Consider the following 20,610-nt stretch of genomic DNA (forward strand, 5'->3'; position numbering starts at 1 on the left):
AGTAAAAAGGATATGCATATAAAAGCAAATATTTTCGAACATGAGCTACAGCTAGCCTATTCCCATAAGGCGCGAACTTTGTCAGAAGCGAGATTCTCTCTCAACAGCTGGTAAGTCGTCAACCTCAGCTGTACTGACATATGATGAAGAAAGATAGCAACGTTAGCGAGTTGGTTCGGACACATCGTGCTTTTGGTAACAGTGCAAAGGGACACGGACAAAGGGAAGAAACACGACAACACGATTGCTCGTGTTTCTTCCTTTTGTCACTGCCCTTTTGCGCTGTTACGAAAAGTACTATGTGTTCTGTATACTCTCAGCCCGCGCACAACGCTTCAGTGTTGCCTTTCACTGCTTTGAAGAGTTTATTTTGGATTGGTTAGAGGGACACCTGCACCTCCGCTTCAGCCAACACTTTGTTTTTTTTAGTTCAAGCTCTTTTAAAGAAGCGGCGGCACGCTTCCTCTCCTGTTCATTCTTAAATGGGTAGGTGTCTTCTGTTTTCGTCCTCCTTGCGCCGCGCGATCGACCCACGGACCATTTGAAGCGTCCTCTTGGTTAGTCGCACAAACATGGTACATAGAATCCCCCTATCCTGTGTAAAATATTACATCGGACAGACAGGCCAATGTGCAAATGAAAGGCTGAAATAACACATATAGTGTTGACCGCGCAAAAGACGGTTGGCTTTCTGCCCACTGCTGCACGTGTGGATGCAAGCCAAGATACAAAAAATGTACTATCATCGCAAAACACAGGGATCATGTCACACGTGTCATAACTGAAGCAGGAAAAATTTTATGTTCAAAGGATGGGTGCGTCAGTACCCCCTCTGTCACACTCACCGACATGGAGTTCAGATACCTCGGACTATCACAATGTTGAATTTCGTGTGGTTTTGTCGCAGCTTTCTGCACATGGTTCATGTGGTAGTGTGTGACTATATAACTAGTGATGCTTTCTGAAAAGAAAATAAACTGTTGCGAATCGGCGCAATGTCCCCTTAGGTGTCCTTGTGCTGTTAATTGAACCTTAAAGCACATAAAGGCATGGCAAAGAAGGATGGAAAAGTGTGTGTGCAACCATGTGCAGAAAGCTGCGACAAAACCACATGAAATTCAACATTGCGATAGTCCGAGGTATCCAACCTCCATGTCGGTGAGTGTGACAGAGGGGGTACTGATGCACCCATCCTTTGAACATAAAATTTTTCCTGCTTCAATTATGTCACGTGTGACATGATCCCTGCACGAGGATTACCTATACTTTGAAGGGGATGCCATGTAGCTTGCCATTTGGCATATAAACAAACCGTCAATAAAACCAGTCCCACTACTTTTCAGAGATCATATTAATTAGCTTCTCAGGTAAAGCTTCCACTCAGTGAAGCTTCTTTCACTTTACCTGCTCTGGCATCTCATGCTGCGAGCACTTTCCTTCATAGGTACAGTATCGAATGTGTACAAGACATGAATGAAGCCATAACACTAGCGTCATTATTTTATTTTACATTATGTATGATAAACAGAGCACATTCCATTCATTCATAGCTAAAAGTTTACGTGTGGTCATTCTGCCTGGCTTAAGTGACGTGCCACAGTCACCGCCACCGACAGATCCTTCCAAGTTCTCTTGGGTTGTAACCACTTAAGAATTTCAACTCAGCTTTGCCTTCTTCTGTCCAACCTGCAGAAAATCCAATCAGAAATTAGGCACCGTCTATATGACTGGCAGTGAGCATTGAGCTATGTCTGCAAACATGGTGGTTCAAAGCCATGCCAAAGCCTCAGACACTCATACACCATGTTCCACATCCTCCACCATATTTGCGAGTAACATTGGCTAAAGCTCCCATTGCTAAGGTTTACTAAACAAACACCAAAGAAAGTGGATGGAGGGATAGCCACTACTGTAGCTCTTATGGCAGAGCATCGAAAGCATCATGCAGGGAGGCTGTGGGTCTGGCTCTTGGCAGTGACAGGTTGTCCTTTGGTCCTCTTTTCATTTCCATTTTCTTTATTAATTCTACATTTGATTTAAATACAGATTTTTAATTTTTCCTGTGCTTTTCTTCATATGGTTGTCACTAACAAATAATCGGGTCCTTTGGTTCCCAATTCTTGCTAAATGCTTCAATGTACACTTCACATTATTTTTTTCATTTCAAATTCAGCATGCACAAACACACTTCTTTTATCCTGATAGCACTTTGGTCTCCAAAGAAAGCAAGCCCTTTAATGGATCTGATTAAGGTACTCAGCATAAAGAACACTTGGAAGTGGTGACGTGGCTAATTTTCACAACTTTAGTGTATACCATGCATTACTGCAGCAATACTTCAGCTCATCTCAAGTTGAACATTCAAGACAATTTTTACTGACCAAATTTTACAGTAGCAGTGTACATAAGGATTTCTGCAATTGCTAATATGATTATTACCGAACGTTTACTAATTAACTTTTATAAATACCTTAAGAGGGCACAAATTGTAGAAGTCTGCCAGTACTCAAAGAATTTGCCTTGCACTAGTTTCCAGAAATTCTAAAAATCTGCAGCAAAATGCATTACTGTTCTGGTTAATATGTTTACACATTGCGCAAAAATGCAGAGCAATTAACTGGAGCAACAATACATTTGGCTGAGTTCATATTGCTCAAAGCTGGTGCTAGAGGCAAAGTTTCTTGAAAAAAGGGTTGTGCTTTGAGTATGTTGTTTGCCGGCAACCTGCGCATCTCCCCAACTTTTGCATGACTGCCACTACAAATACCAAATCAGGCAACTCTGATCATGAGTGACAAATACCCCACCCCTCTGCAGCCCAGCTGCCAAGCACTTCTATTGTCCCTGGCTAAATGTGTGCACATATTTTTCCCTAGGTTCCAGCAAAAGTACAAACTGGGCAAACTGGTATGGGCCAACCATCACTGTAGCATATCAGGACAAACAACAGCACTACTCCCATTCTTATTTGTCCAGTGCTGACACTTTATTGTTCTTTAAAGGGGCCCTGAACCAATTTTTATAGAAGGGGAGAAAGGCATTTGAAGTAAAAATAAGCTATTTCAGAAATATGTTGCCGCAAAAAGTACTTCGGCATAATAGTTCTGTGGAAACATGCAAGGTGGAGAGACGTAATTAATAAAGGGAAAATGAGACATCCACCCAACCGTAGGAATTGCTACAAAGGAAACCCATAGGGGTTCCTGGAAAGAAATGGCTCGCAGTTGAAGAAAAATTTGTCCTGGTCCGGGACTCGAACCCAGGACCACCGCCTTTCCGGGATAGCCGCTCTACCATCTGAGCTAACCAGGCGGCTAGCAGATGGTAGGGCGAAGTCGAATTCGACTTCCGGAAAGGCGGTGGTCCCGGGTTCGAATCCCGGACCAGGACGAAGTTTTCTTCAACTCTGAGGCTTTTCTTTCGAGGAACCCGTATGGGTTTCCTTTGTAGCAACTGCTATGATTGGGTGGATGTCTCGTTTTCGCTTTATTAAAAAATACTTCAATGCATTGAGCAGAAATTGAGTTATTGGCAATCAAACACAGCCTCTGCTGTGCTCCCGTTCCTTTTTCAATGCCTTGCACTGCAAAGGCTATGGCGCAGTGGGGCATGCCCACAACGCTCCGCCTTCTGAATGTCACCGTGGCGCGCAGTTTAAAATTTCATTTTGTATGTTAATGCAGACGTCGCAACTTCCACTTCTGGTGCCTACGATGCACCAAACATAAGCCAAATTTGGTTGTCCGCAGCAAGCCACAGTGTGCTTAGCCAGTGGACTTGTGGCGGCCACGGTATCTACACCATGTAGCCGACAGCAGCATGATGTCAGCTGTCGGCCAATAGCAGCCGTCTAAGGGAATAACGAAACAGTGCGTCTGGAAGAGTGAGGACAGGGCCTTCTGTTGAAAAGAGAACATTTGAGAGAAAGGTGACTTCGTGGTCCACATGCGAGCTCCATGCACCACGTACGCCAGCAAAGCTTGGCCGAGATGTTCACGGCAGCGTATGCTAATCGCTGACTATGTTATTTCACCAAGCCTGCGGTGTGGTTCAGGGCCCCTTTAACTTTGGTGGTACAGCCACTCCTTACAAAGTAGCACAAGAGACAAATGCATGCGCCTAAAGGGTCCTCGAAACAATTTTAGTCATACCTATGAGTACTGCCTAGATGTGAACAGTATCTCCCACGGGTCGCTTTCTTACAAGAATTTTATCACGGGCAGGTAGTTAAAACATTTCCCTCCTCTCAAGCTGCTGAGTTTCCCTAAACTTTTATTTCATGTGGCTGTGCTATGTCCGGCCTCCTTAGGTACAGCATTGTGCAGTGAAAAGAGTGTTGCTAGCTTGTGGTTTATTTAACCAGATGTGTTCCCACGTCTTTTTCAAACATAGTTTTTCTCATCACTGTGGTGATGGTGGTCTCAAAATGAAGCATAAATGTAGTGCTCATGTTTTCTACAGTGGGCAGTCACTACACGCTGTAGAGAGCTGCACGCACCTGCAGTGCAAGTACCATTACTGTTTCTGCTGTAGGAAGACATCCCTGTATGCATGTTCACGCCACCTACCATCGGCTGCCATCGTCACTGTACCATCATCAACCTCCTGTTGCATTCCTTCTCACCACTCGCCTTTGTTGAAGCAACCTTACCAGCCCAGCTTCTTTTTTTTTTTTTTTATGAAACTCTTTATTGCAGTCCTTCTCTTGCACACACACACACAAATTCATGTGTACAGATAACAGCTGTAGCAAACAATACACATTCTCAGGCGGAACTGCTGAAGAACTGCCCTATCGATTCAGTGCATTTGTACAGAACTATAAAATCATTTCAGATTTAAGTTATTTTCTTAAGCTACACATGCAAGCAAATGAAAAGTGCAATGGGGGCCACATAGACACGAGCTCTAGATGGTTTATGCCATCTGATTTAAACAAATGTTAGGAGAAAAAAAAAGGAAAGTCTTACCGTTTGGGTTTTGAATATAACCACGATCAATGTAGTAGTCAAGGCAACTGTCAATTTCCTTCTCACTGTATTTGGGCACATGCACCGGTATAAATGGCTCAAAAAACTCAAACCCCTGTTGGAATAATAAGTGTGTCTGGTTTGTTGCAGTAATCAAGATAGCTTATGCTCAGCTACAGTGCAACACTGGAACAAACCCCGACAAGCAGGGCACACGTCAAGTAAAAAATGTATCCTTACACATTGGCTTAAAAGACTTCGAACAAAGTGAAATTCGGCCAGCTGTACATTATACCTAAATGGTTCAGTTTATCAAAATCAACTCTTACGCTGTCACATTCAATATGATAAGCAAGGGAAGAGCAGGGAGGAATGCACCTCTAGGAAAATGCCAGCATTCAATGAATTCATGTTTTACACGATAAATATTGTTACGTAGGAAGACGCAGACGAAAAGCTATGTACAAATATATTTACAAGGAAAATACGCTGCGCTTGGCCAAGAGGCAACAGCCCGCGCTAGCTTCTAATCGTCGTCGTCGTCTTCACACTGCTGGCCTTTCGTGATCGCGCATATTGTGCCGTAGCACTACCCCCGGCTGCAAAAGCGCCGTCCCGGAGCGACTAAAGATCGGACTCGGAAGCAGTGTAGTAGGCCTTGAGCCTACTGACGTGTACGACATCACTAGATGCCACAGGAGAGGACGAGGTTGAGGCCACAGGAGCAATTTCGTAAGTCACAGGCGTCACCTGGCGCAGCACGCGGTAGGGCCCTGTGTATCGCGAAAGGAGCTTCTCTGAAAGTCCGACGTGACGAGAGGGCGACCACAGGAGCACGAGCGCACCAGGTGAAAACTGTACGTCACGATGGCGGGCGTTGTACTGACACTGCTGAGTGGTCTGTGAGGCCGTCAGTCGAGCACGGGCAAGCTGGCGTGCATGGTCAGCGAGGGCGATGGCGTCGCGCGCATACTCGCTTGTTGAGACCGCAGCAGGAGGAAGTGCCGTGTCTAGGGGCAAGGTAGGTTCGCGACCGTACAGTAGATAAAAGGGAGAAAATCCGGCGGTGTCGTGCCGGGAAGAATTGTACGCAAATGTTACGTAAGGAAGGGCAATGTCCCAGTCGTGGTGGTCCTTGGAAACGTACTTGGCCAGCATATCAGTAAGAGTACGGTTTAACCGCTCTGTCAGGCCATTGGTTTGAGGATGGTATGAAGTAGTCAGTTTGTGTTGAATGGAGCAGGAACGCACAATGTCAGCGATAACTTTCGAGAGGAAGTTTCGACCACGGTCAGTCAGCAGCTGTCGCGGGGCGCCATGAAGCAAGATAATGTCACGCAAGAGAAAGTCCGCGACGTCAGTGGCGCAGCTGGTAGGGAGAGCCCGAGTGATAGCGTATCGGGTGGCGTAATCAGTCGCGACGGCTACCCATTTGTTCCCAGAAGATGACGTGGGAAAGGGACCGAGCAGGTCTAATCCAACACGAAAGAACGGTTCCACAGGGACGGTGATCGGCTGGAGATGACCGGCAGGTAGCACCTGAGGTGTCTTCCGACGCTGGCAGGGATCACAGGCAGCAACATAGCGTCGAACGGAGCGAGCGAGACCAGGCCAATAGAAGCGGCGGCGGACGCGGTCGTACGTGCGGGTTACCCCAAGATGTCCTGAAGTGGGTGCGTCATGCATCTCAAAGAGCACAGTCTGTCGTAGCTGTTTTGGCACGACAAGAAGAAGGTCAGAGCCGTCAGGGAGGAAGTTCCTTCGATACAGAATGCCACCCTGGAGGACATATCGGCGAACGGATGCGTCGGTAGGTGTAGAGCGCAGACGCTCGATAAGTGCTCGCAGCGATAGGTCTCGGTACTGCTCATCGGCGATGTTACCGAAGGCAGAGACAGAGAAAATGCCGTTGGCGCTACTACTGTCGGCGTCGTCAGGCTCGTCAACCGGGTAGCGAGACAGGCAGTCAGCGTCCTTGTGTAGTCGGCCAGATTTATAGGTGACAGTATACGAATATTCTTGGAGGCGTAAGGCCCAGCGACCAAGTCTTCCTGTAGGATCTTTCAGTGAGCATAACCAGCAAAGCGCGTGATGGTCTGTGACAACGGAAAAGGATCGGCCATATAAGTATGGGCGGAATTTCGCAACCGCCCAAACTAGGGCCAGACACTCACGCTCAGTGATGGAATAGTTGCGCTCCGCGGGTGAGAGGAGCCTGCTGGCGTAAGCGATAACACGGTCGTGGCCACGCTGGCGTTGTGCCAGTACTGCTCCAATTCCGTGACCGCTGGCATCAGTACGGACTTCGGTAGGCGCAGAAGGATCGAAATGGGCCAAAACGGGAGGCGTTGTGAGAATGTCGATTAGATGAGAGAATGCAGAGGCCTCGTTATCGCCCCACTGGAAAGGAGCGTCTTTTTTCAAAAGGTCGGTTAGTGGTCGTGCTATGGCGGCGAAATTTCTCACGAAACGGCGGAAGTACGAACAAAGGCCGATGAAGCTGCGCACATCCTTGACACACTTCGGAACAGGGAAGTGCGTAACAGCATGGATCTTGCCTGGGTCCGGTTGCACTCCGTTCGCGTCAACGAGATGTCCAAGGACGGTAATCTGGCGACGGCCGAATTGGCACTTCGATGCGTTGAGTTGCAGACCGGCTCGCCGAAAAACGTCCAGGACTGCTGAGAGGCGCTCGAGGTGCGTAGCGAACGTTGGGGAGAATACGATAACGTCGTCCAAGTAGCACAGGCACGTGGACCATTTGAAACCGTGAAGAAGGGAGTCCATCATGCGTTCAAAAGTGGCAGGGGCGTTACATAGACCGAACGGCATCACTTTGAATTGATAAAGACCGTCGGGTGTGACAAAAGCAGTCTTCTCGCGGTCGAGATCGTCCACGGCAATCTGCCAGTAGCCGGAGCGAAGGTCAATAGAAGAGAAATAGCGAGCACCGTGGAGGCAGTCAAGGGCGTCATCAATCCGAGGTAGGGGATACACGTCCTTTTTGGTAACCCTGTTAAGGTGCCGATAATCCACGCAAAAGCGCCATGAGCCATCCTTCTTTTTGACCAGTACTACAGGTGACGCCCATGGACTATATGATGGTTCAATAATGTTCTTGGCAAGCATTTTGCGAACTTCTGCGTGAATAACTTGACGCTCAGCTGGTGACACTCGATACGGGCGGCGATGAATAGGAGGGGCATCGCCGGTATTAATGCGATGTTTGACAGCTGTAGTTTGGGCTAAAGGACGATCGTTAAGTCAAAAATATCGTGGTAGGAAAACAGAACGCGGTAGAGTTCACGAGCGTGCTCGGAGGGCAAGTCGGGGGCAATCATTTTCCGTAAGTCAGCGATGGTACAATTGGCCGACTGCGATGGTAGAGGAGTATCGGATGAAGTGTCGTCTACTGCAATAGATGCTACTGAGTGATCCTCGAATGAACAAAGCTGGGCCAAAGACATCCCACGTGGCAGCACTTGTGTCGTCAAGCCAAAGTTGACCACTGGCAGGCAGACGCAATTCGCCGTAATAGATAAAACTGTATGGGGTACTGTGATCCCATGTGTAAGGAGGACGTCTTGCATAGGAGCCGCGATGTAGTGACCGTCGGGGACTGGTGGGGATGACACTAGGTCAACGTAGGTCAGTGCCGAAGGTGGCAAGCGAACGAAGTCGGCGGAACTGAGGCGACTGGGGTGTGGTTCAGCAGGATCCAGAACAGGCAGGTCAAGGCGGAGAGTACTGGCGGAACAATCGATGAGAGCAGAATGTGCGGAAAGGAAGTCTAAGCCGAGGATGATGTCGTGGGGACAGTGGGCGATGACTGTGAATAGCACGATTGTTGAGCGATCGGCGAAGGAGACGCGGGCGGTACACATACCAATTACGGGGGCTGTTCCGCCATCGGCGACACGGACAACAGGCGTCGTGGCGGGCGTGATAATTTTCTTGAGCCGGTTACGAAGGTCAGCGCTCATTACGGACAAATGCGCCCCAGTGTCTATGAGAGCAGACACAGAAACACCGTCGACTTGCACGTCAAGAAGGTTCAGATGAGTGGGCAAAGTCAGTAGAGGATTTGGCGGCGTAGGGAGCAATGCAGCGTCACCTCGAGGCGCTGCATCGTCTAGTTTTCCGGCTGGGAGCGGCGTCCGAAGGGAGTCGGCGAATAGGAGCGACGGGGCTGGGGAGAGCGAGATTGTCGTCGTTGGGGCGAAGGCGAACGAGAATAGGGGCGGTTCGTTGCAGGAGAATCAGTGGCGGCATTATCGGAGCGTGCGGCATAGGGACGAGAAGGGCCACCTGAGGGGCGAGAGTAGGCAGTATAAGTAGGCCGGCTCGGGGAACTCCAGCGACTACGACAGTGCCGAGAAATGTGCCTGATTCGATGGCAGTGGAAACAAATAGGCTTGTCGTCAGCAGTGCGCCATTCAGATGGGTTGCGGAAACGTGGTGGGTAAGAAGATGCGGGACGGGGCGAAATCGAAGAAGCCGGGCGGGTATTAGGGCGATGGGCCGAGCAGATGGTGTGAAGACCCATGTTTTCAAACTCCTGGCGGACAACTGCCTGGATCAGTGAGACCGTGACTGCAGATGTGTTGGTGGGACTGGAGTCGAAGGCAGCCGGATAGGCGGCCTCGATCTCACGCCGGACGATCCTGGTAACATCGGCAGTGTTGTTGGGACGAGGAGCGTCGGCACAGGAAGATGTCGCTGGGGTGTTGGGCAGACGGGCAAACTGCTGGTCAATACGTCGGCTTTTGGCGAGTTCCAGGCGGCGGCACTCTCTTATAACAGCATCCACCGTCGCTACGTTGTTGCAAACGAGCAAGTTGAAGGCGTCATCGGCAATGCCTTTGAGGATGTGGGAAACCTTGTCTGACTCAGTCATGTGGGTGTCAACTTTGCGGCACAGAGCCAAGACGTCCTGAATGTACGTGACATAGGGCTCTGTTGACGTCTGCACACGGCCGGAAAGCGCCTTCTGCGCGGCAAGTTGTTGACCGTAGGGGTTGCCGAACAAGTCTCGAAGCTGTGTCTTAAGTGAATCCCAACTGGTGAGCTCATCTTCGTGCGTGCGATACCAAACTCGAGGTGTGCCACCGAGGTAAAAGACTACGTTGGCGAGCATAATAGTAGGGTCCCACCGGTTATTGCGGCTGACGTGTTCATACAGGCTGATCCAGTCATCGACGTCTTCCCCATCTTGGCCCGAGAATACGCCAGGATCACGGGGAGCGGGGAGAGTGATGTAGGTCGTCGAAGTGGCAGCAGGTGTCGGAGCCGGCGGAGTCGGGTTGTCGTCGCCGGGAGCCATGAAGGAAGGCTCGACGTACCGTCCACTGCGAAGCTCCGTGACGAGGTACAGGGAACGTCCACCTCCACCAGATATGTTACGTAGGAAGACGCAGACGAAAAGCTATGTACAAATATATTTACAAGGAAAATACGCTGCGCTTGGCCAAGAGGCAACAGCCCGCGCTAGCTTCTAATCGTCGTCGTCGTCTTCACACTGCTGGCCTTTCGTGATCGCGCATATTGTGCCGTAGCAATATTTTCCCACAGTAAACATCATGACAACAGTAATCTATTTGTGTGCCTAAAAAGCACTGCCCAAATAGCAACAGTGAAATACAGGGTCTGTTCTGAAAGTAGTAGGACTGTTTTTTTCTTGGTTGAATGGGCGGACAAGAGGCGGACTGTGCGCACAGGATCGGTGAAGGGGGATACTGGGAACACTGGGAAAAATTGGCAGGCGGCTCTCGGCCATTGAAGAGAGCAGGTCGCTTGTACTGTGAACCCCTGTCAAAATGCCTCGTCACGGAGAATCATGGACCGTTTCCTGGATCAGCGATACACGATCAAATTTTGTGTTAAGCTTGGTAAAACGAGTAAAGAGACTCGCGACATGATTAAGCAGGCCTACGGTGATGCTGCCATGGGTAGATCAGGTGTTTTTGAGTGGCACAAGCTGTTCCGAGAAGGTAGGGAAAGAGTGGAAGACGACGACGGCTCCAGACGCCCTTCGAACAGCAAGACCAACGAAAATGTGCTTAAGTGAAAAATTTACTGAACAGTAATCATAGAATGAGTATCAGAATGATTGCTATTGCGTTGAGCATTCATCAAACCCAAGTTTTTGAGATCATGACTGAAAACTTAGCTATGAGGAAAGTGTGCACAAAGTTCGTGCCGCAAGTGTAGTCAGAGGGGCAAAAGGCCAACCGGAAAGTGATCTGCCAGGATCTTCTTCTTCATGTGAATGAGAACCCCGACTTTTTGTACAATTTAGTGACTGATGACAAAATGTGGGTGTTTGATTACGACCCGGAGAGCAAGCAGCAGAGCTCAGACTGGCACAGCCCTTCTTCCCCACGCCCCAAGAAAGCACGAATGAGCAAATACAAGCAATAGTCCATGCTCATTTGCTTTTTTGATCGACATGGAGTCATCCACAAAGAGTTCGTACCACCCGGACAAACAATTAATGCAGTTTTTTATGTGTAAGTCCTCAAAAGACTGCGAAAATGTATTGTTTGTGTCCACGCAGCCATCGCCAACAATTAGCGGCTGCACCATGACAATGCGCCGAGCCACACTGCATTCTGCATAGTGGAGTATCTTGCCCAGCACAAGGTGGCAATGCTGCCTCAGCTCCCTTACAGCACCGACTTGGCCCCGCCAGATATTTTTCTATTCCCGAGAATAAAATCGACACTCAAGGGGAAGCATCACGGAGTGGTAGAGGCGGTTCAACAGGCCATGATGAGGGAGCTAAACAGCATTCCAGTCCAGGCGTTCCTGGAGGCGTACGAAAACTGGAAAACTCGTTGGCAGCATTGTGTAGATTCGGAAGGGTGCTACTTTGAAAAATTTTGATCGTTTGTACTATTCTTATGAATAAATTTTTTTTGAAATGAGTCCTACTACTTTCAGAACAGACCCTGTATATAATTTTCATTCATTAGCGCCCAACACGCAAGAACATGACGTGGCAAGTTTTCAAGAAAGCTTCCTTCAGTCACACCAAGATCACTCGTAACAGTTTCTGAAGGACAAACATAAACGATGACTGCAGATCGATTTCTTTTTAAGCAAAAGGAAACATGTAATTCAGAGCAAGTGCTGTGCATGCTTCATTTTGATCTGAAGGTAATTCTGTTGGTAGCTGAAACTTGCAAGTGCCTTTTCTTTTTACTTTCTTCACTTCCTTAACCAATAAAATACAAAGACCAATCTTAGTGCATAATAAATGTGGCAGGGGCTTCCTAAGTTAATTTTGGGCTGACCGAATGGTAACTACTGATGGAAGTACAGTAGACCCTCTTTTAACAGAACCTCAAGGGACCAAGGAAACTGGTTCCGTTTAACAGGAGTTCCATTTACTGGGAGACACTGCAGAGAGCACTGCATGAATACAAAACCAATCAACCATGAGGATGTTGTTCTGTTTAAGCGGCAGTTGTGTTTAAGCGATTTCTGTTTATTGAGATTCCATTGTATTTGGAACATTGAATAAGGGATTCTAGTCTTTCCTTTGCCACAAATTGCCAAAAAGTGAAAACAAATTACTTTCAAAGCCTGCCATGATGCACGTGCAACAAATACTGTTTACAAACAGAAGGCAGCTAGCTTCAATGCTCAGTTCAATGGTGCCTCATGACCGCAGAAGTGAGGAGCCATCTACTGGCTTCACAATGACAGCAGATGTCATCCTAGTGTTGTAAACACAGTGATATTGCTCTATTATCTGTGCAAACACCAATATGCCATGTTTCACATGGATTACATGGGCAAGAAAATGTGGAAATACAGAGGAAGCAGGTGTGACCTACCTCAAGGCCCAGAAGGTATTTCGGATAGTAACAGGGTACATTCTCATGTGTGAATCCAAGGTGCTTCAAGGACATGGCAGCCTGATCTACACTCACAACTATGGCTGCATTCCTCTGCAAGAAACAGCAGCAGCAACCACTCGCAGCACATTTTTATTCAAGTGAACATATTATGGTGGTCTTTATGATTAATGAGGTTCTGGAATTCTGGCAAGTACACACCTAAGCACCTGCAAACCGTAAATTCTTAAAAATCCCGCGGGCACGAAACCGGAAGGTGGGAAGAGGGATGGCACACAATTTTTAAAGGTTTTAATGAGCAAACATCTGTTGTACACATAGTAGTTATCATTAGCGATTATTTACCTTTAGATGTAGCGCACGAGCAGCAGCACACTTGCAACAGCACAAACTTACAATCTACACACTTTTTTTTTTAGATTACAGTTACTTTTTGAGTGACTTTGTTGCCGATTTTACTAGCTTCAGGAGCTTGTCTGAATAAACTTGCTCAAAGAAGGCACATAGTTTCACAATCTGAAGACTTCCAAATAGTCGGACATTGACAAGGAAAACTTTTTTGCAGACGGAATTTATTTCTCGTAGAACTTGACGAAAGATTAGTAAAATCGTAGCACAAGCCTGCATTCGTAAACTTCATGGAAAATTCAGGAGAGCTGTCAGATATGCAAGTACATCAAAGTTCTAATAACCTACAAACCAATATGATTCTATGAAAAGAGGATAAAAAATTTTTATATAGTCTTAAATTATGCACTGTCTCCTAGTATCTGCAAGCATTTATGTACACTGTCCAATGTCCACAAGCTTTTCCAAAGAACCACAATGGAGAAATTTCATTTTATCTTTCAAGTTCATCCAACACCTGTTCCTGTGCCAAACCCCACAAAAATAACGTTACATGACGTCAAACCAGGGCTACGAAATAATCTACAAGGGCACCACTAGAGTGCATTTATGGATGAAAAGCAGTCACGAAATTTCAGAAGACTGTCTGTTATGGCACTGTCTCGGACACTGTCATGCACTGTTGTTTGCTATCATCTGCACAACAGTACAGTTACTAGGCTGTCCTATGCTTAACAAAGTTTGCATTTCTCAAAGAAGCAGATACGTTTTGAAGTTGTAAAATATTAGAGACAGGCATCTGCTTATCGTGGACCCCCCTCTTATGGACTTTAGGACCATTAGTAAATAATCATCATACATACCCAGTCATTCTTAAGAATTTCTTTGAAATTCCTCACTATAGTCAGGTCCTTTGCTGCAATCTGGAAAGCAATATGCTGGTTAAAAACTTTATGCATCACAAGCACACAATACTTTACTGGACTTATCACACAGAGCAACCATATTGCCTGTGGCCATAGACTAACATTACAGTCGAGCCACATTATAATGAAGTCATACCACATAACAATAGCTTCGTTACATCCATTATTTCTTATAAGCACATATTTGTTATGTGCTGATATTAGCAAGAAAAGTTTTAGATTTACTTTGTTATATCTGTGTTCATTACAGCAAGGTTCGACTGTGACATTGTGATGCGTAAAGAAAACCAATAAAAAAGGTACCACAAATAAGTAAACGGTATCTAATGTTCGACAACATGCTTGCTTCAATGCCAGCTGCACACAGCTGCACAATAAAAAAAAGGGTACGAGCAGCATATCCAGCACTCACATAAGATTTATCGAGTCGACGGAGATAGGTGTCCTGCCAGAAGCTGTTGACGCCTTTGACAATGACCATGGTTTTCATCCTTAAACGAAGAGCAAAAATATCACGTTTGAAGCTACAACATGCCTAATATTCATTACATAAAATGCCAAAATACATGTCCCAACTTCTACCACAGTTTCTCTTGCATGCACCAAAATGTAGAAAGTGTGAAATAAGGTCCGTTGGTCAGCTGTACAATTTAAAGCAAGAAGCCAGCTGACAACATCATAGCACAGGGGACTGACCTCCCAGAATCGGTGTGCACCTTGATCTCTTGCAGGAGAGCAGCCATACAGCTGCATGCGTGCTTCATGCGTTCAACTCCCTGTGCATGTGTACATATTGTTTGTCATGTGACGGCCAAGTACAATGCACGTGCAAGACTTGTACAATGAATACCCACATGATCCACTATGTTTGTCAACGGTTCTCCCTTCTGTGTAGCTTCCCGTTCAGACCAGTTGTAGGTCTGTGTGGTGGTCAGCTGCACAAAAGGAGGGAGGTTATCAGATGTCTCAAGACATTGACTTTTATTTTATTTGTAACAATTTGTAACGACGAAGGTGAGGTAAGAACTGTAGATTTCAGTTTCAAAACACCATTTTTTGTTAATTTCATGGTAAGGGGTTTATTGAAAAAAGAGAAATTGAAGGATAGAGGTCTACTTCTTAACTTCACACCAAATCCCCAGTGCCGGTACTTCAACGTGACGTTGCGAGTTTCAAATAATTTTTCAAATTTTGGTCATTGTGGCTCAACAAACGTTCTTGAAGCTTGCTAAGTTCAGTCTCTGGCTCCTTTGAAATACAATGTAGTCAAAGTCTGCCTATGCATAATTAACTGGGCCCGAGCAGCTGCCGTTGAAATCCATGGCATCACGGCAGGCTGGTGCAGCAACTTCAAGGCGGCGGCACCACACATCTTTCGGTTTCACGTCGTTTCTGGCTTATCAAGCATCTTCTCACAGTAAGAGTGTCTTTTATGGTATTTTAGGAGGGTAAATTACCAATATCGCTCAACTAAGTTTTCTCTTGTGTCCCTTTAAGCAGCTTCACTGGCCACACCTGTAAGATGTTGGATGTGTCGAAACTGTAGTATGCATTGCACATATTTCTTTTCTTTTTTCTAATTTCGCAGATAGGACAGGGCAGCATAGTCTTTAACACAACAAATAGAAAACAAAAGCTGTTCTGACTGAGACCATTACAATTACCAAGTTAACATGCAAAAGCAGACACTTTTTCAATGCTTATTGTTGAGCTCACATGCAGAAGTGATACCAACAGTAAACCAGCAGTTGCCTTTGGTTGAAAACAGTGCGGTTCTGCATATGCAACGGTCACTGCGCCTAGGTGCTGCGACAGCATTGTAAAACAGAATAAAAGAACAGCAAAACAAAAAAAAACATTCACGTACGTTCAGCTCTTTCAGCCGTGCAGCATTGAGGACTCGAAAATTCTGCATCCAGACGGCTGCGTCAATGGGCGAGTCCATCAGCACTTCATCACTTGCATTCTGGGCATTGTCCTTTGGCCTTTTGACCCAATGGGCAGCTGCAGAGAAACAGCCCAATACAGGAATACTCTCCCAGATGAAATTCCTGCCACCAACACACAGACACACATGCTGAGCATATGTGTGCGTTTTATCAAAAGTTTAACTTTGCAAGAGCAAGTAACTTTGTTTTTTCACACACATGAACCGACGGTGTGTGAAATTAACCCTAGTAGTATCACTGCTGCCAGACCCCTATATGGCACCCTGGTCATATTGTACACTTTCGATTGTGAGAAGTATCGAAACAGCTATAAGATAAACTAAAAGTTATTTCTACCACCAATATACACTACAGTATACTAATGACAATACCAAGCCATCATTTGCTATAATCATGTGCTGTTATAACTCAGCATTACAAGTATGGCTCATCTGCACTACAGAGAAGGTTAGTGAGGCAAACTACAAAGAAGCACTTAAACATAAAGCAAGACATTTAAACATAATGTGAAAAGCGACTGTGGTATACAACATATGGAATCTTATGTTGTATACAACATAAGACTAACTAGAGAAATAGAAAATGGGAGCATTATGTGATGCAATTACTTTTCCATTACTACAAGTATGTAACGATTGTTTTTTTTATCGAGATGTATGTTGGCCACTTCCATTTTTACTTTTCACTATTACTAAGTAACTTCTTTCTAGTTCCTTTTGTGGTTTTTTTCTTGTGATATCATCTCCACATACACACACATGCACACATAAGCACTACTACTTCCCAAACTTGTGAGGACCAGTGAATGCCAAAAGATAACGAAAAAAAAAAACTGTGGAAAAGCTCACGTCTCAAGCACTAGTGCTTATATCCAGTAAAACAGTACCACAATGGGTTCACTGATCTCCACCTTCAATGATGAACCAGAAGTAATCCTTTCATACATAAATTAAATGCAAGGGATGCCAACATCAAGCAGAATACTCACCCCACTCTTTGGAAACTATAATCCAGTTGTTCACCGCTGCATAGTGCAACAGATGGGCCTGTGTGAGTGCTTTCCCACAGCCCATTTGGCCATCTTGACGATGCTGTCAAGGCTTTCTTTTTATTTTCCAGCTCGGCAGTTTACTTGAAATACCTCAAACTTCTCTTAATGCATGTCTCAACACAAATAAATTTCTTCAAAAAGAAACATAAAAGACAATAAGACAATAAAACAGTAATCTGAACAAATTAAACAATTTACTTTTGTTTTCTGCATGCACCTTGAACACACATGTTAATTGCAGTACGTCATAAAAAAAAAATATCATGTCCCGCAACTTTATGTGCAACAGAGCTGCTAATACAGGTTCAAGTCAAAATGCAACAATCATGCAATTCTTGTTATCAGATGATGTTAAATGTCATTTCAATAGGCCGACATCTTTGTGGTACTTTCCACGGTCCCCAACTGGCCAGTTTTCAACCAGCACTTTCGCTCTGAAAATTACAGGTAAAGGGGAGGCACTGTACAGTGACGTAGGTTGTTAGGCGATCGGAGCGCAGATTACTATGTAGTTTTGAAAATGAATGATTTACCTTTCACAAGTGACAGTCATCTATATATAAACCTTCTTCATTAGTTTATGCTAAAAATTGTGCCCTTATTTCAATGCACACTCCAACTTCAGTCAATCATTAAAAACTTCATTTAGAATATAACAGAAAAAAAAAACATCTTTGCAACTTCATCAGGAAACAGTTATAGTTTCTATCTCTATCTTCAATTTATCTTCCACCAATCTGCTTGAGGAGAACTGTTAAGTCAGTCAATTGTGTTCGTATTACAAGATTTGGAAAGACAGATGAACAGATAGCATGAGAAGAGAATTTAGGCACTAGTGGTGCTTGAGCAAAAAGAGAAAGGCGCTACAAAAGTGATTATTGTTACAAGTACGCCCTACATCTAGATAGATACCTGTGACTTTTCTTATAAGGGTCTTTGGGGACAATACTGCCACAGACATCAGATGATCAGTGCCAATGAAATACAAGAGTCTGTAGTGTGAAAACTACCACAAAGATATTACTCTTATGCACACTTAAGGCAAAAAGTCAGACCCCACCCCCCTTCCTCCCTCACTTGCCCTTTCAAGCTGTATACCAGAAAAGATGTGCCACCATGTTTCAGTCCTTGGATGATCAATTTAACAACTTTAAGAATAAAAAAAACCTAAAGGCTTTTGAGGTGCTTTTGAGGTGCTTTTGAGGTGCTGTAGCATCTCAGTCAAGTGAACTATGCAAGGATGTATGCTATTCCATTACCACAGCTTTCGACATGTTCATTAAGGACACAACAATAAAGCATATTGGTGTTTTACAGTGCCGAGGGAATACACAGGTGAGAAAAAAATTATGCGCAATCTGCAATCGCAAACAAAATTGAATTCTTGCGCCCTCTGACAATGGAAGTGCTTGGTCTTGAGGCATGGCATTGCACATGTGTACATTTAGTGATTGTGTGTCCGCCAATGGTGCAATATCGGGCACTTTCTTCAACCGAGGGCGCAGGAATTCAGTTTGGCATGCGAGTGCAGATTCTGTAAAATTTTGTTCCCGCATGTACATACACTCAGTGCACTTAGATGCATATGACAAAGAAATTTCGCATTTAATCTTTTAAGTTGGCATGTGGTAATTCTGCAGTGTATTGTCTAGTAAAGAGCTGCAACCACAAGTGGAGCATTGCCTATTGTTTGAGCATGAGTAAAGCACATCAAATTTGATCGAACTGTTACATGAAGTTGGTTAGCTGGCAAATACAATCTACAGGCAAGACTTTTTTTTTTTTATACTGCACTGTGTAACAGTTGTCCGACATTTAACATCCAAGTACAGGGGTGTATAGATGCGTACTGATTCTGCCACAGCTCCCATAATGTTGTACAGTTAGCACGGTGAATAGGCATTAATGTCACATTAAACTGATTGACTGACCTCTAGCTTATTTCTGGTCATTGTGTAAGCCATGATTGGACAACAGGGTGCTCACATCGTCATGCAAATACTCCCTGTTCTATATACCTCTGGAGCTTGTACCTCAAATCCATACACCTAGTACTAGTACTAGTACTAGTACGCTAGCACTGCAGTGCAAAAAAAAAAAATGAAATGATACAGACAGCACTTTCCCTTCGTTCACTGAAATGCCACATGTGGATACAAAGCATGATCCTTAGGGCCGGGAGAGAATAGTCGTATGACTCGATGTACGACTTCACTTCAAGAAATGGCTGCCGCACCATGATGGACATCTCTGCAAACATTTCACTCTGAAATGAAGGCAAAACAAAAGTTACAACAAGGTCTGCACTATGGTCATTTAACCAAGGTCTCTTTATCTTCGAAATGAAAAATAGTACTTCACAAACAGGGATAGCATAGTCATGCACAAGAAATGTAGAGTGCACAACATTTTTGTGTTGGGCCTCTGAAAGATACAAGTTTTGAATGATGCACGCAATCACATACAATAATTCAGTCACAAGAAGTGCACATTTCATCTAATAAATAGGGCTTGTATTTCCGTACAGGCACTATATTTTTGACACTGCAGTGAGGCTACCGGCAACTTTTCTTTAATATAATGTCCACATTAACAACGTGCTGTTGAAAGTACGGCTTTTCGCTTTTATTTACAACTTGCTGCCATTACAAGTTTCCTTCCCCACTTATCTCTCTTTCTTTTTTTTTATGTCCGATTGGCCCAACATATATAAACTAAACTAAACCCGTCTACCTGCACCCGTCCTCCCTTTTTTTTTAATTCCTACAGCCGAGTTCTTCGGCCTTCGTATCCTTAATTGTACCTCTGCTTCTTCCATGTTATCTTCGTTTGCGAAGTCGGCACGTCGTGTGCGCATTCCAGAGAACCACGCATCAGGAGTCTTTGTACGCGCATTGTATGTATGCACAAAGTTCTTACCAACACCTGAAACTTCTTCGGCACCTTGTAAACTTCGAAAAATGATTTCTGTACATGTTCAGGAACTGTGTAGAACTTCGCTTCGTGATCGATGGTGTGATTTGTCTGCAAGAAAGCGCAAGGGTGTCATCACTGTCCAGCAAGAAATGATGCGCATAATGCAGCCTTACAGGATTAGACTCCAATGTTCTGAAGTGAGGAAAATTATTTTCAGGAGCAACAGCGACTTGAGTCGCAAGACATTTTGCGCACAAACGCGTATGTCTCCCTGGTTTCGACCGAAGCAGCAAGCCTTCAAAGAGAGAAAAAGAAGAAAATAACATGCCGCGTAAACTCGTGGTCGCAATGAATTACGGCGCTTCGTCGGTGAAATGACGAGAAAAATTATTGATTTGATTTCACAGAGACTCACGGCTGATTTTCAGAGCCATGCTGCTTGCAGAGCGCCGCCACCTTGCCGCCACTGCAGACTCATGCGACCTCTATTCTTGGGTTTCTTGGTGTTATTGTTTTTTATATCTTCTGAATATTATTTTTTCAATTAGAAAGTTGTTTTTATTTTAATTTCTGAACTTTTAAGTATAT

The 20,610-nt window shown here is 45.1% G+C and overlaps 1 protein-coding gene across 1 annotated transcript; it reads right to left on the reverse strand.

Moving 5' to 3' along the window:
- Positions 1-1,474: 1,474 nt before the first annotated feature.
- Positions 1,475-20,551, reverse strand: mRpS29 (mitochondrial ribosomal protein S29). The gene is made up of 13 exons (XM_050189314.3): positions 20,438-20,551; positions 20,196-20,317; positions 20,026-20,130; positions 19,264-19,372; positions 17,044-17,136; positions 15,974-16,110; positions 14,961-15,041; positions 14,803-14,882; positions 14,519-14,597; positions 14,044-14,103; positions 12,812-12,925; positions 4,971-5,085; positions 1,475-1,686 (listed from the first exon to the last, which is right to left on the reverse strand). Exons 1-13 carry the CDS (start codon positions 20,454-20,456, stop codon positions 1,601-1,603), a joined length of 1,200 nt encoding a protein of 399 aa, XP_050045271.1. The 5' UTR covers positions 20,457-20,551; the 3' UTR covers positions 1,475-1,600.
- Between the last annotated feature and the right edge of the window lie 59 nt (positions 20,552-20,610).

This window comes from Dermacentor andersoni, chromosome 2 (assembly GCF_023375885.2).
Source record: "Dermacentor andersoni chromosome 2, qqDerAnde1_hic_scaffold, whole genome shotgun sequence".
Lineage (NCBI taxonomy): Eukaryota > Metazoa > Arthropoda > Arachnida > Ixodida > Ixodidae > Dermacentor > Dermacentor andersoni.

Bases quoted from the DNA above. Each gene is read 5' to 3' on its own strand.
- mRpS29 (XM_050189314.3), bottom strand. The intron at 20,131-20,195 runs GTAAGGCTGCAT...GCTTTCTTGCAG, and splicing joins GAACATTGGAGTCTAATCCT to ACAAATCACACCATCGATCA. The intron at 1,687-4,970 runs GTAAGACTTTCC...GATTTTCTGCAG, and splicing joins TTATATTCAAAACCCAAACG to GTTGGACAGAAGAAGGCAAA.